At 43.9% G+C, this 15406-nt stretch overlaps 1 protein-coding gene across 1 annotated transcript in view; it reads right to left on the reverse strand.

Annotated features, from left to right (window-relative positions):
• PLPP4 (phospholipid phosphatase 4) overlaps positions 1 to 15406 on the reverse strand; it is a 491600-nt gene that overhangs the window by 16360 nt on the left and 459834 nt on the right. The window contains exon 7 of the mRNA XM_079900490.1: positions 527 to 633. Coding sequence (XP_079756616.1) covers positions 557 to 633 — 77 coding nt within the window. The 3' untranslated portion in view covers positions 527 to 556. The remainder of the gene's footprint in view (positions 1 to 526; positions 634 to 15406) is intronic.

The following is a 15406-nucleotide window of genomic DNA, read 5'->3' on the forward strand; positions in this document are numbered from 1 at the left end:
CAGTAATTGGATAGGATTGAATCTTAAAGGACAGGCTTTTTAACAAATTGTGTTTCTCCGTTTGGGTAAATTTCTCCTCAACTCAAGGTTATAAGAACTTCTTTATGCATTCAGCTTTTACTGAGCACCTATTACATGCGAGATTTATGCTAGGTATTGGGGATATTCGGCAAAGTATCTTGGTTTGTTTATCTGAAAAAGGACAGTAATAGAATTCTCCGAAGCTCTTCTAATATGTAAGATCTTTCATTCTGACCATACTCTGAGAAAGAATCAAATCAAATCTGTACCTTCTCTTAGAAAAATTCCCTGAGCGGATACAGTGCTGAATTTCTCAAGATATGCTTTTTGCTTACCTTACCCCATCACAACTAGGGAGTACCAGGGGGTGCTTAATTCAGACCTGGAATGGAATATATTATCTGAACTCTCTTCTTCTCAGCAGAGGTACAGGGAGCAAATCAGCCAAGCCCATGAAAGAACCTACAGTTGACCCTTGAACAATGTTGGGGTCAGGGGTACTCACCTTCTGCACAGTAGAAAATCCGCTTGTAATTTACGGTTGGTCTCTCCGTATTTGCTCTGCACGCGAAGATTCAACCAACCCTGGATCGCGTAGTGCTCTAGTATTTCCTATGGAAAAAAAATCCGTGTATAAGTGGACTCATGCAGTTCAACTGTGTTGTTCAAGGGTCAAGTGTATAGTACTATTTTAGGCATTCAGTTTTCTATTTATTTTTTGCTATGAACCTACTTCTGTATTTACAACTTTAGATTGAAAAGCACGTATATAATAGCTATTAAATTGCCCTCTGCCTTTCCAAATCGGACAAATGATACTTTGACTAAAAAAAATAACGTGTGATGTTTTTCCATCCTCTGGGGGGCAGGGAGTGGGCGGGGGGAGCGGAAGTTAAATTCTAATAGCAAGATACCAAAGGTCACATTTCCAGGCATGAGACAAGCTCCAAGGACTAGCTCCCTGTTTGCAAGTAATGCACGTTATTGTGAGGTCCTGCAGTTAGGATTTTAGGTGACTTTACATGTTCCAAATCCACCCATGGTGGGACTGTGAATAGGTACATCCTCTTTGGAAAAAATCTGGCATTCCTATTACATTTGAAGATATACCTACTGAATGATCCAGAAACTTTATCACAAGACAAATACCCTAGAGAGACTTCTGCACAAGTATTCCAATGTACAGGAGCAAGAATGAGCTTAGCAGCAAAAGGTAAACAACCTGACTGTCCCTCAGCTCAGGGATGATGTAACGGATACATCACGTCACGGTTACATAGTGTCCTATGACAGCAATCAGAAGAATAAACCTCAGTTATGCACATCTGTGTGAATGAATTTCACAAGCAACATGTTGTTCACATACGGTAGGATGCCATTCATACAAAGTTCAAAACGAGAAAACTAAGCTATATTGTTCAGTGTTAAAAATATGAAGAAGGCCAACCAAATGATTACTATGAAAATCAACATTCCAGTTGTGATGAGGAAAGAGCACAGGGGTTTGGAGAGGATAGGCAGGCAATATGTATTGTTTCCTGGCCTGGGTAGTAGTTGCAAAGGTATTTCACTGATTACTATTAAATTGTGTATACGTTTTTATGCACTTTTCTGTATGTCTGTTATATTTCAAATAAAGAGAAAGTATCTCCCTTTCTTGGAACTATCTTCCAGTGCTTTTGACTTATGCCTGTCAGGGTTTTCTTAGACATGCTTCCCTCTATCCCCGATGCCTGGGTATCTTCACACTGTCAGCCAGGGGCTGTGGCTGCATTTAGCTGTGCCCCAGAAGGCAGGAACGATTAGCTGATGATGTCCTCCCTGTCATCAGCAGAGTTCACGTTTTTCCTAGTGTCAGTGCCTGTCTTTCCTAAATGATCCATGTTTCTTAGGAGGATCACTGTTCAGCACAGCCTGCAGCCCACTGACAGCTTCCAGGGCTCTGCTGACAAGGCGATGGTGCCCATACTCATATTAAACTATGGGGCATAGAAATGCTGTGGGGAGAAGAGTAGGGTTCGATTGAAGGAGAAGAAGGACTAGGGGAGGGAGCTGCTGATGCCAGAGGAGGGACAGTCCCTCAGATCGTGCATTCCCCGCCCCACCCCCCATACTGCCTTATACTGCCAAACACTCCCGGGTGAAGAAACACATCAAAACTAACACAAAGGCGTGGTTAAGTTAATTGAATTCATTCATTCATTCAGCAAGTATGACTGATTCATTTCTGGAGAGATTTAAAAACATAAACCAGGGCTTCCCTGGTGGCGCAGTGGTTGAGAGGCCGCCTGCCGATGCAGGGGACACGGGTTCGTGCCCCGGTCCGGGAAGATCCCACATGCCGCGGAGCGGCTGGGCCCGTGAGCCATGGCCGCTGAGCCTGCGCGTCCGGAACCCGTGCTCCGCAACGGGAGAGGCCACAACAGTGAGAGGCCCGCGTACCGCAAAAAAAAAAACAAAACCAAAACACAAACCATACCCTGGGGAAGTCAAAGACAAAATATAGACAGGTGAGCAGCTGCATCTTCTGATGCATGTGATGAGAAACACAAGCAGGCGTGCTAACGGGAGATGGGGTGTATCTAACGGGAGGAAGGGAACGTGGAGGGGGCGCAGCTATTTGGTTGGTCCACAGACAGTTTGAAATCACTGTGGCCAAATCTTAAATCATCATCTTCTATCCCATAACCCCCTCCTCCCCCTGTATTCCCAAGCCAGGGTAAGGCATCCCCGTCTTTCCTCATGAGAACCCAGGAGTGGGAAAAACCAAGCAGAAACTAGGAGTCGTGTTTAGATGTGGTCTCTCGCCTGCTGTCTCCTTCAACAATTGCTAACGTTGGGCTTCAGAGACTGCCATTCAAGAGCATCCTTCTGCACCAGAGGTCTGAAGAAATGGAGAACGAAAGCAGAGAGGAGCAGATGGCAGGAGCAGCAAAATCTCCTCTGGGGAGCGGCTCAGGAGAAGACATGGCTTTAGATCTGTGGACCAAAGAGACTTGCAAACACTGAACCTCACAATTTGTTAGGGTCACCCACTCAGTCACAGCAGTGGGGCAGGATATCCCACACGGATTTCTTGTCCAGGTAAGAAGACCAAGCGCACGGAGAAGCAGAGATCTTGTGTTCTTACTGCACAGGCTCACTCCCAAGGGAGAAAGGCTGAGCTGAGCTGAACTGAGCATGCCCAGTTCTTCCCAAATTCACCCATTAAATGTCACTCTACCTCCCTGCAGAAGGAATAGAATGCAAAAGGTGTGAGTCCAGGAATGTGCTAGGGAACTCCTTTCTCGTGGAAACCCAGAGTGTAGAAAACTGAGTCCTATTTTGTGAAGATCTCATGACTTTGTCTGCTTTTCTCCAAACTCACTGTTATAACAACTGCCTTAATCCAAACTTTCTTTAGTTACTTGCCTGAGTGACTACTTCTGCCCAAGTTGATTCCTGAATCCATGTTGTGGACTAAATAATCTTTATAAACACCAACCCAGTCTCATCCTTTTCTACCTGCAAATACTTCCTTGGCTCACCTCTCTTTTCAAGATCAAGCTCAAAGTCATTTGCTTGAGACATAAGGTTCTCCTTTAGTTATATTTTGCCAACCTGCCCAGATTCATTGTCTGGACACTTTGCCTGCATGTACACTTCATTCCAGCTGGTCCAAACTACTGGCGGTTCCTGAGACAAACTTTGCCCTTTCGTGCCTCCATCCCTCCTCCATCCTTCTGTCTGAAATGATGTCTTCTCCCTTCTCTGCTTCAGTAGGCGCTTACTTAGCCTTTAGAATAGTGCCACTCCCATTGACTGTCACTCAGCACCCTCTATCTGCATTAAGCATCCTTTTTCTAAGCCCCACAGCGCCTTGTGTGTGCCTCTGTCATAGTAGATGTCTCACTAGCACATTTTTTTACTTGTTATTCTCTCCCTTTGAACTGTGAACTCATTGAGGAAGAAAACAACACTTATTTCTTGTATAACCAGTGCTTAGCCCCAAGTCTGACACAGATTTGATGCACAGAAAATGTGTGTTGAAATAAATGAATGAACATAATCTCTACAGGTCATTCTTGTTTTGATGTTACATGACTTAATGAACCTCAGGCATCCTAGGAGATGAAGAGAACAGCTACTAAAGATGACCAGCTGGGAAAAAAAAATAACTGACGTCTGCACATCCCTTCCTAGCTGACAGAACCTTTTTTATTTCCTCCCTTCCCTGTTCCCTCTGGACAATCTTACCCTAAATTCAGGAGCCATAGAAAAGGGCAGAGAGAAAAATGGAGACAGTAAGTTTAACAAATGCTAATCACCTACGCCTGCTGACCAAGCGGCCTAGAGTCTGAGCGCTTCCTTCCATGCTGTAATGGCAACTAGCAGGAAGGTGGGGCAAGGTGGCTTCACGAACCGGCGGGTTCTCCACGCTGGGCATAACACAATAGACAGGAGACAGGACCCTCGAGGACACTGTCCCCATTCAGCCCCAGGATGGCCCTTTTCCCACGTGATTCCAGCCAGTGTCCTGTAGACAAGTCCCTCCCGATCTTCATCCTGTTTTTCCCCACATGGAGCTCTCACAATCATGTGATGTGTGATTACTATGGACCTCATTTTTTGTGTTTTATTTTTCATGGAATAAAAAAATTGGAAGGAGACCCATGTACTCGGGGGAACCAGGAGTGGGACCCTCTACTCCGCACGGCTGGCTTCTTCCCTCCCTCAATCGTACCCTAGTCTCTGTCTCTTTATGTCTGTGTCTCCCAATCTCACGCCGAGTGTTCCATATTCCTTTACATGCTGTGTTTCTACCCATAAAACATAAAGTACAAAACATCCTCGGTGCATTTACCTCTGGAAGCTGTCTTACCAAATATATTATATATGCTTAGTTCTTAACCTATACATTCCACTGTTTTAACACAATAAATTCTCTTCTCATCAACATTATACCTAACTTTTGAATATACATGATCTCATTTAATCTGCTTAACAACCCAGCCTTGTTGGTCTTACTATTATTGCCATTTACAAATTTGAAACAAACTCAAGCTCTGAGGAAGTAATGGCTTTGCTTAAAGTCTCTGAACACATAAGGGGTCAAAATGAAACTAAAACGGCAACAACCAAAACAATTATGTACTGAGTGGCTTCTATGGGCCAGGCATTGTTCTAGGCACTTGAGATACATCACTAAACAAGATAGATAATGCGTAATATTGGGGAAAAGAGAATTTATTAAAATATTGGAATTTATAGGGTAAGAATCACATATATATATAATGCATTTGATAAGAGATTTTCTAGATCCCATCACAGTTAAGAATTAAATACATGTAATGCATTTGATAAGAGATTTTCTAGATCCCATTTGTTTCTATTCAGACAACAAACATAAAGAAATTGTAGAGAGATTTAGAAGGTGATAGAGTAGGGCAAAGGGTGTGTGAAGTATGGGGAGTGGAGGCGGATTGTAATTTCAATCAGGGTGGTCAGAGCGGGTCTCATTGAGAAGGCGATATTGGAGCAAAACCTTGAATATCTAAAGGAAGTGTGCTCCAGGCAGAGGAAATAAGAGGTGCAAAGTGCCGAAGGCAATACCAGGACTTCCAGGTTCAATGGAGGGGTGAGGCCAGTGGGCGGGAGCAGAGAGAGCAAGGGAGAAAGTTGCAAGAGATAAAGTTGGAGAAGTCATATGGGGTGATGATCACGTAAGGGCTTGTGTCCCAGGCCTCTGACTCCAAGTCCAGAATTATTTTTACCATTTAACCCAGAAGAAATCAGAAGGAGCTCTATGCATAAAGAAAGAGTTATTACAGTTGAATATAAAGATGAAGTCCAAGGTTTATCCTGGACCATCTATTCATCCACATGAGAGAGTCTGGATGCCATTTGGATTCTAATTACTTTCATATTCCATCAGGTTAGAGCAACTTATGCGTTGTGGATAAAGCACTAGTCACTTCCACATAACTTTTAATGAGTTTGACCTAGCATCAGCATGTATTTCCCCCTATAGTGAAAACAGTTTAAATCTTAAGGGAAAAGTAGGAAATATTTTGAAGTTTCTCCACCAGTCATTACAAGAGTTTATTGGGACCTTCAGTTTTCTTGCCTGTGCATTACTGATTTTTTTTTTAACATCTTTATTGGGGTATAATTGCTTTACAATGGTGTGTTAGTTTCTGCTTTATAACAAAGTGAATCAGTTACACATATACATATGTTCCCATATCTCTTCCGTCTTGCATTTCCCTCCCTCCCACCCTCCCTATTCCACCCCTCTAGGTGGTCACAAAGCACCGAGCTGATCTCCCTGTGCTATGCGGCTGCTTCCCACTAGCTATCTACCTTACGTTTGGTAGTGTGTATATGTCCGTGCCTCTCTCTCGCTTTGTCACAGCTCACCCTTCCCCCTCCCCATATCCTCAAGTCCATTCTCTAGTAGGTCTGTGTCTTTATTCCTGACTTACCCCTAGGTTCTTCATGACATTTTTTTTTCTTAGATTCCATATATATGTGTTAGCATACGGTATTTGTCTTTCTCTTTCTGACTTACTTCACTCTGTATGAGTCTATACACCTCATTACAAATAGCTCAATTTCGTTTCTTTTTATGGCTGAGTAATATTCCATTGTATATATTGCCACATCTTCTTTATCCATTCATCCGATGATGTACACTTAGGTTGTTGCCATCTCCAGGCTATTGTAAATAGAGCTGCAATGAACATTTTGGTACATGACTCTTTTTGAATTATGGTTTCCTCAGGGTATATGCCCAGTAGTGGGATTGCTGGGTCATATGGTAGTTCTATTTGCAGTTTTTTAAGGAACCTCCATGCTGTTCTCCATAGTGGCTGTACCAATTCACATTCCCACCAGCAGTGCAAGAGGGTTCCCTTTTCTCCACACCCTCTCCAGCAGTTATTGTTTCTAGATTTTTTGATGATGGCCATTCTGACTGGTGTGAGATGATATCTCATTGTAGTTTTGATTTGCATTTCTCTAATGATTAATGATGTTGAGCGTTCTTTCATGTGTTTGTTGGCAGTCTGTATATCTTCTTTGGAGAAATGTCTATTTAGGTCTTCTGCCCATTTTTGGATTGGGTTGTTTGATTTTTTGTTATTGAGCTGCATGAGCTGCTTGTAAATTTTGGAGATTAATCCTTTGTCAGTTCCTTCATTTGCAAATATTTTCTCCCATTCTGAGGGTTGTCTTTTGGTCTTGTTTATGGTTTCCTTTGCTGTGCAAAAGCTTTGAAGTTTCATTAGGTCCCATTTGTTTATTTTTGTTTTTATTTCCATTTCTCTGCATTACTGATTTGAACCAATTCCTTCCTGCGTTGCAGAAGAGCAAGAAGCATCGTTTAACCAGAGCTCGAATTTGGGTTGTCCCTGACCTTCACTTCAACTTCATTTCCCCAGGGTAAGAATTTGGAGGTACAAAACTTGCTTTACCGTGGTGATCATAAATTAGCAGGAAGATTCTAGCTCCTAATGACAGCTGGAATAAAATGATGTGCTTGTGTCGGTTGGTGAGAAATGCCTTTATGCACAGGCCCCAACGGGAAAGACAAATGCAAATTCACTCGGAGTGGATACCTGGGGAGAGGGGCTGCCTCCCAACTGTAATAAGTTTTATGGAGCTGTTGCCTTCAGTATTGACTTAGAGGTTTATGACAGTCTTAAAGGCGAGTCACAGCACACAAATTCCAAGTTACTCTGTTGAAAAGGGAAATTTAGAGGACAAGAGGACAGGCAGGAGGGGGATATTTTTTAAAGCTTACTCTCAGGTAAAAATAATTTATAAACTTCATCCTAGGTAGAAGTATAATCTTTTCTTCTGTGGGCATGGGCTCTGAGGTCAGACTTGGGTTCAAATCCCAGCTCCATCCTTATAGGTTAAGAAGTCAGAATAGTGGTGACCTCCAAGAGGCGAATGACTCGGAAGGACCACAGGCACCTTTCTCGGGGCAGGGGGGGGTGTGTGGAAAGGTTCTATCTGGGTCATGGTCAATCCATGCATGGATTCCTGCATATGTATACAGTTATTGAGCTGTACACTTAAGAATCGTGTAACTTACTTTATGGAAATTATATCTCAATTAAAAGGAAAAGAGGGAGAAGAGGAGGTGCAGGAAAGAAATGGAATGAGCTTCCCAGAGCTAAGTGTTCAGGCAGAATATGGATGGCTGTTAGGAATGCTATAAAGGTCTCTTTGCATTAAGACTTTAGGATTTAAAGATCCGCGTTGGGCTCCTCACTTGGTAAACATATAGAGGATATTCGGATCAGAGCAGTGCTTCAGGAAGAATGGTGTACTGCTGGCTGTATTGTAAGGCAGAACTCGAGAGAGACTGAGCAGGAGATTTCTGTAATAGTCTAGAACAGGGTTTCTTAGCCTCAGCTTTATTGTCATTTTGGACCAGAAAATTCTTTGTTGTGCAGGACTGCTTGTGCATTACATGATGTTTAACAGCATCCCTGACCTCCACCCACTAGATGCCAGTATCACCCCTGCAGTCATAACAGTAATAAATGTCCCCAAACATTTCCAGGTGCCACCTCCCAAGGAGTGGGGAGCAAAACTGCCCTTGGTTGAGACCGTTGTTCTAGAAGATCAGTAACTCCTAATTAACAGGGGGCAGTTGGGGAGGAGCACATTTGAATCCCCAAGAGGGTCTTTAAAACTAAAGATGTTCCCCCTCCAAGCCACATACCAAGGTCAGCCAGTTTGATTCTCAATCCCTTTCTCTATGATCCAGCTTTAGCCAATAAGATATAAATGGCAGTCTTTCTACAGGTGCTTTTCTTTTTTTCCACTGAAGTATAAACATGATGGCTGGAACTTCAGCAGCCATCCTGCGACCATGAAATCAAAGTCAAGAGAATTCTAGATACTTTGGTGCTGACACTGTGAGTGACTGGATCCAGTGCCAGCTATCACCCATCTGCAGACTTTTCAATATGAACAAAAAACAAGTAAATAAACCTGTTTTGGTTTACATCACTCTCGTCAGGATTTTTGTTATTTGTAGTCAAGAGCATTTGTGATCAATACAGTTTTTTACCAGTCCTTCTCCACTTTCACCATGAGGATCACTGAGGTCATCCACAGTTACAGATAAGAATGTGTTATATGTCTCAGGAATGGAGAAAATCTTGGTCTAGTTTGGAGACTCCTAGCCCTAGCTGCAATCAGAATCTCCTTGGAAGCTAAAAATAATGATGATGATGATGATGATGAAATGATGGAGATGATTATGATGATGATGATGATGATGATGATGGTGGTGGTGATGATGATGATGATGATGATGGTGATGATGATGAAATGATGATGATGATGGTGGTGATGATGATGATGATGATGATGATGATGATGCCGCCCAGGTCCCACCCCAGACAAATTAACTCAGTCCATGTGGGTGAGATTCATTTTCCACTGTGTTCAGCATCTGTTAGCTGCATCCTTCTATCCAGATGATGGAGGGTCCAAGTGGAGTGATGATTCAGTCTCTGTGTCAAGCTGAGGTCTGTTTCCCACATTCCAGCGCCACTAGGCAATATGATGCTTCAGCTGGCCCATGCTCTCCTTCTCAGCTGCCACATCCCCCTCTTCTCCCACTTACTGCACTGGCTTCATTCTTCTTAGTGTCAGGGTAACATCCTCCCGTGTGTCCGCTCCTGTGTCTTGACTGCATTCGCCATCACTTCCTGTCCTGCAGAGCTCAGCATCTCACTGAGTGATCAGGAACCAGATACCAAAGCTTGGATCTGTCTTCACAACCACTGCTTTTAGCCCCAAAGAAAGATGCTCAAAAGGGAGCCCCTTGGCACAAGTGATGTTCCCATGAAACCTGACTACAGGGACCTTATTTCTGCATCCCAGCCGTGATGGTCTGACATCTCAGAAAGAGGGGCAGGAGAGCAGGGTGTTTATGGGCAGGGCATGTCCGGATCCTGCTGTGAGCAGGAAATAGTGGTTAAGAGAAGAAGGTGAGATTGGGCAGCTCTGATTTCAAATCCTTCCTTTTTGTCCTGGAACAATTTACTCAACCCATCTAAGCCTCACATCCCAAAAGGGAATAGATTACATAAATAATGCATGTCAGGGTCAGGTATATAATAAGGACCTAGGGCAATATCACTTCCAAGGGCTGAAAATTCGGTCTTGGAGGGCACAGGTCTTAGATTTTACAGTGATCTGTGGTCCACCAAAGGTCACAGTACATAAACAACAATTTAGCACATCTGTGGGATTAAATTTCATGGGGGGGGGGCAGTTAGGAAAATGCTATCATAAAAGGCTCCTTAAGGTGCAGGGGACGATAATGGAAAAAAAGCCCAGCAACCCTGGACCAGAGCCTGTTGATTAATGTGTGTTTGGTTCCAAACCCTGCTTCCTGCTGCTACCCACACCCACCTCGCTCCCGTCCTGATGCAGGCAGGTTCCAGGCAGCGTGCTGGAGTGATGAGCTGTCTGTGTCGGGCACCAGGTTTCCTATCTCTCTTTGTTTCTTGTTTTACAAACTGATGACCCATGAACCAGCAGAAAAAGCACTTACTTTGAACCTGATGGATTGTAGCTTTTCTAGGATTTATTTCCAGTCCTTCATCCACATCCTTCACTTTATCTCATATTAAGTTCTTTAGCTTGTACACTTCCCATGTTTTTTTTTTTCTCCTGAAACTTCTTTTGATTGTCCTTAAAATGGCCTTTAAAAAATCCACAAGGATTTATTCCTCTCTTTGGGGAGCAGTCCCCAGAGCCCTGTGAAGTTAAGGAGATTGTTCAACTCTTACTTCTCCAGCATGCTACCGCAATCCGTAGGTGGAGGTCTAGTGAGTGTAGAGGTACAAACTCTTTCCAAAGCATGGCCCCCAGGAAAATTACCTTGAGTCAGAAAAGTAGAAATCAAACGATACCCAGAAATCAAGAAGGGTAGATATCATACTGGACAAAACGCTTGCCCTTTCTTTGATAGGAATATGTAAATTTAATACAGAGTTACAAATCCGCTCATCCAACAGCTCTATTCCATTGTCACACTAGTGCGTGGCTTCATTTCCCTATTTGTTGCTTTTCTTAAGTGGTTTTTTTTTTGTACTTAATAAATCACATTTATCTAAACACCTTATCATCTCCCAGGTTCTCACTCTCACCTTGTTGGGAAGATGCTATCTTCCCGTGTTGATATTTTAAAATTCAGCATTAATGACAGTAATTCCTTTTTCCCATCCATACGGGCACACGCAGAAAGAAGCAGAAAGTTTGTTTTCTTTCCTCCATGAAAAGCCTAACGAGCGTTTTTTGGTGGTTAACCTTGGCTAACTACCAAATTAGCCAAGATTGGATTTAATTTCTTGACTTGGGAGATTGCCTCAGTGCAAGAATGTCTGTCTACAAGTTAAGGGAGTAAATAAGAGTCAATGTAGCACGTTTAAACATTCAGAATGACAGAGTTCTCCTTGTTATTATGCGAACCAAAACCCCCCAACAAAACAACAACAACAAAACACAAAGCAGGGGGGGAAAGTGGTAGAAGCATCACCCATTAGCTCCGTCCTAGTCCCGGAGATTCAAGCGCCAGAGGAAACATTAAATTCTGGAACAATGCAGTGTGTTCTTTTTTCTTTATGGGCCGTCGATGGAGTGCTCTTAAGATGCTCATTTCTAGAAAAAAAAATAGCTACTATCGACTTAGAACCATCAGCGTGCACCCTCAGTGCTAGGCTCTCTGCTAAGCACTTTGTATGAATGGTCACATTGCACTAGAGCCATGCTGTGTGTGGCATAAATAATTCCGTTCTTATCTCTGCTTTAAAGATGAGGAAACCGAAGCTTAGAGAGGCTAGGACCACCTTGCAGATAGCTGAAGGGATCAGGTCTTAATTACAAAGCCTGATTGCAGCTAATGGTTTGTTCTCAAAGGCCAGGGCTGAGGGTGATGATGGAGAGGTGTCCCCTCCCTCTCCCGCCTCCCGCAAACCTTACCCTTTCCCCCGTGCTTGGGAAGCCCAGTGTAACCTGGGAGAAGAGCACAACCCCGGCGAACAGACACGTCACTGCAGTGCTGTCCAGACCAAGCAGGACCCGCAGTACAACTAGACCAAGCTTTCACGTCTCAGATCCCCCTTCTGACCCCTCCCTAAGCTCCGGACTGCACACCCCACTCCCCTTCTCGTTAAGAAAAAAGGAGGTGGCCTTCCCTGGTGGCGCAGTGGTTGAGAGTCCGCCTGCCGATGCAGGGCACGCGGGTTCGTGCCCGGGTCCGGGAAGATCCCACATGCCGTGGAGCGGCTGGGCCCGTGAGCCATGGCCGCTGAGCCTGCACGTCTGGAGCCTGTGCTCCGCAACGGGAGAGGCCGCAGCAGTGAGAGGCCCGCGTACCGCAAAAAAAAAAAAAAGAAAAGAAAAAAAGAAAAAGGAGGTGATCCGGGAGGGACTCCCCCTGCCTACTGCTCCACCTGCCAACGAATCCAGGCTGCTGCCACACTCAAGGCTCCAGGACACAATGGTGACAACGACTGTCCTTCACTCGGCTTCTGGGAGCCACGTTCCACATTCCAACAGTCACCTCGCTCTGCGGATCCCATCTCAAAGATCCCCACCCCGTCCCCACCCTTCTCCGTCGCACGTCTGTAATTCAGGCCCTGTCCACTCTAGGCTGGACCACCGTCCCACGCGGCACACGGGAGTACTCCCCTGGCCTCTCCTTGCACGACACCGTTATCTTTCTTCAGCTCAGCTCTGGTCCCACCACTTCACTGCTTACACCCCGGTGGCGCCTTGGAGAGGAAGCATTTAGGAGAGCTGTGGAGAAATAATCCTCGTACCTAGAAGGACCGCTTTGATAAATGTAAAATCTCTCCTCTGTCCGCTAGATGGCGCATCTAAATTTACAAACCGAACCTCAGAGCAAGCCCTTAACTCAAAGCATGTATCATGTACATTTTCTATAGAGTGATTACAGAATTTGTCACACACCACTCACTACAATGTAAACACTAGTCACAGGAATACTTATTCAGAATATCAATTCATATATACAGTCGGGGGTCAAGGATCCAAGACCAATTTTAAGATCTGAGCCGGCAATAGGCCCCCCTACTCCATCCATCACCACACCATTTCCTTTGGTCCTGGGAGATACATTTCTTAGCTCTCAGCCTGCAGATGCCCAAAGTTCGGCCAACTTTGTAACCAGTTCTAAGCAAAAAAATTGGAACCAGTAATGGCTCTGCTTGACCCAAACTGTGGAGTAGATTGGTGTGACCTTGACATTCCTCAGGTCTCTTCTCTGATCTCTATCTTCCCCTCTCTCCATCCTAAGACCAAAAGCTTTTGTCTTTAGGGAGTCAATAAACTCCCATGCTGGGGCAAGTACAACTGTTTGTACTGTATAGTAAGTGGCGTTTATGGAAATATACTAGTATGGTGTTCCAAGCCAAAAATCTTTTAAAATGATAATGAGACTGTTTCTTTGTAGGTGGAGATGCATATATGACTCACTTCCATGAATTCTGGTCCGATTGTATCTTATTCCTTTCATTTTGTTTTGGTGCCTGCAAGAATGTCATCTGAATGCACTCTTAGTCTCAGCACGGAGCTGCACTACATAAACGTGAGTGCTTCTTTATGGTCACTTGAGGAGAGAAAGGGGCACCATTCACACTTTAAAGGCAGGCATGGTCCACTGTAGTAACTTCACACATGAAATAAGCCACGTTTGCCACCATCAGCCCTAAGATATTGGCAACAGAGAAGCCCCGTGCAGTCAACAGATTATTGAAGGACGTTCTCAGCCAAGTCATCAATTTTCTTCAGCCATCACAGGGCTGGAGCTCACGGTGAGGTCAGTCCATCGACCAGGTTTTGCCATATGCCCCTGGAAGGTCACAAAGCTCACTCATAGTATTATAAGATAATACTCTAAATAGTATTTAGCTATTACTATAAGCTATTACCTAAAAGTAGTATTTGTTTTTCTTTAAGACTCAACTTAGATGCCACTAAATGTTTCCTCAGCACAGTTCAATTATCTACTACTACACTTAATGCCGTGGATCATAATCGTTTATGAGGTTGGTTAACCTCCTGAGGGCAAGGATTGTGCATTATTCCTCCAGTTACCCAGCATAACGCCTGGAACATAGAAGGAAGTACAGTAAGCAAATGGATGAATTATTCAAGTAATAGGTAAAAAATAAGCTGTACATTTTCTGGGGGAGAGGATCCGAGTCCCCATTTTTGTGGGTTGGGACATTTCCCAACATTTGTTTCACAGCTGATTTGTGCTTACGGGTTAAAAAAACTATTGGATTCCATCTGTGTGACAAGAAATAACCAGATGACTTACTTAGTCAGTTTAATCAACTGCTGAGCAAAAAAGTAAAACTCATTCTATAAGATCTCAAAAATTAATACATGATAACTTACATGACATTTTAAGTTACAAAATGGTCTCAAATATATATATATTGGCCACGCCAGACGGCGTGCAGGCTCTTAGCTCCCCATCTGGGGATCAAACCTGTGCCCCCGGCAGTGGAAGTGCAGAGTCTTAACCCCTGGACCGCCAGGGAAGTCCCACAAATGTATTATTTCTTTCCGTCTTACAACAACTCTATTGAATGGGTTAGTTCAGGGGTCATTTTACAGATGAAGGAATTGAGACTCAGAGACGTTAATTGACTTGAGTTAGTGAAAGGTGGAGTCAAGACAAGATCTTCTGATTCCAAATCAACGTCTGTCCTGTGACACCACCGAGCTCATTGACACCCTGCCCCACCCCAGCCTTTCAGGTCTTGACTACTGGCTATTTGACTACTTTGGCCAGTGGACTGGCTGATTTGATCAGTTAGTGTGACAGTTCCGGGCAAATAAATTTGTTCTCCTCTTGGCTTAGCCAGTTACAAGCTGTCAGACCTTGAGCAAGTCACCAAAATTTTGTCTAAGACTCCAGTTTCCTGAAGTCGGGATGAAAGGGTAAAGTCGAGGTAAACGTATTACCTGACTCTCAGGTGGTTAGAGGGAGGGTTTAGCATCATCCGTATCATCATTATAATAACAGCAATAGCTGACATTTATTCCATTCCAACTGTGGACCCTCACTTGTTTAAGCCCTTGACATGTCATAACTCATTTCACCCTCAAAACCACCAAAAGTAACGTAGGTACTACTATCGTACCCATTTTACAGATGTAGAAACTGAGTCATGATAAGGTTAAGTAACTTCACCACAGTTACACATCGAGTCAGTAGAGAAGGAAGGATTAAAGCTCACATAGTTTGAATTCAGAGTTTGTGTCCCATTGCATACCAAGCACTTAGGCAAACCTAACCAGTTTATTAGGGGAAGGCCTGTACCATTCTCATATCCAT

The sequence above is a fragment of the Stenella coeruleoalba genome (assembly GCF_951394435.1).
Source record: "Stenella coeruleoalba genome assembly, chromosome: 16".
In the NCBI taxonomy this organism is placed as follows: Eukaryota; Metazoa; Chordata; class Mammalia; order Artiodactyla; family Delphinidae; genus Stenella; species Stenella coeruleoalba.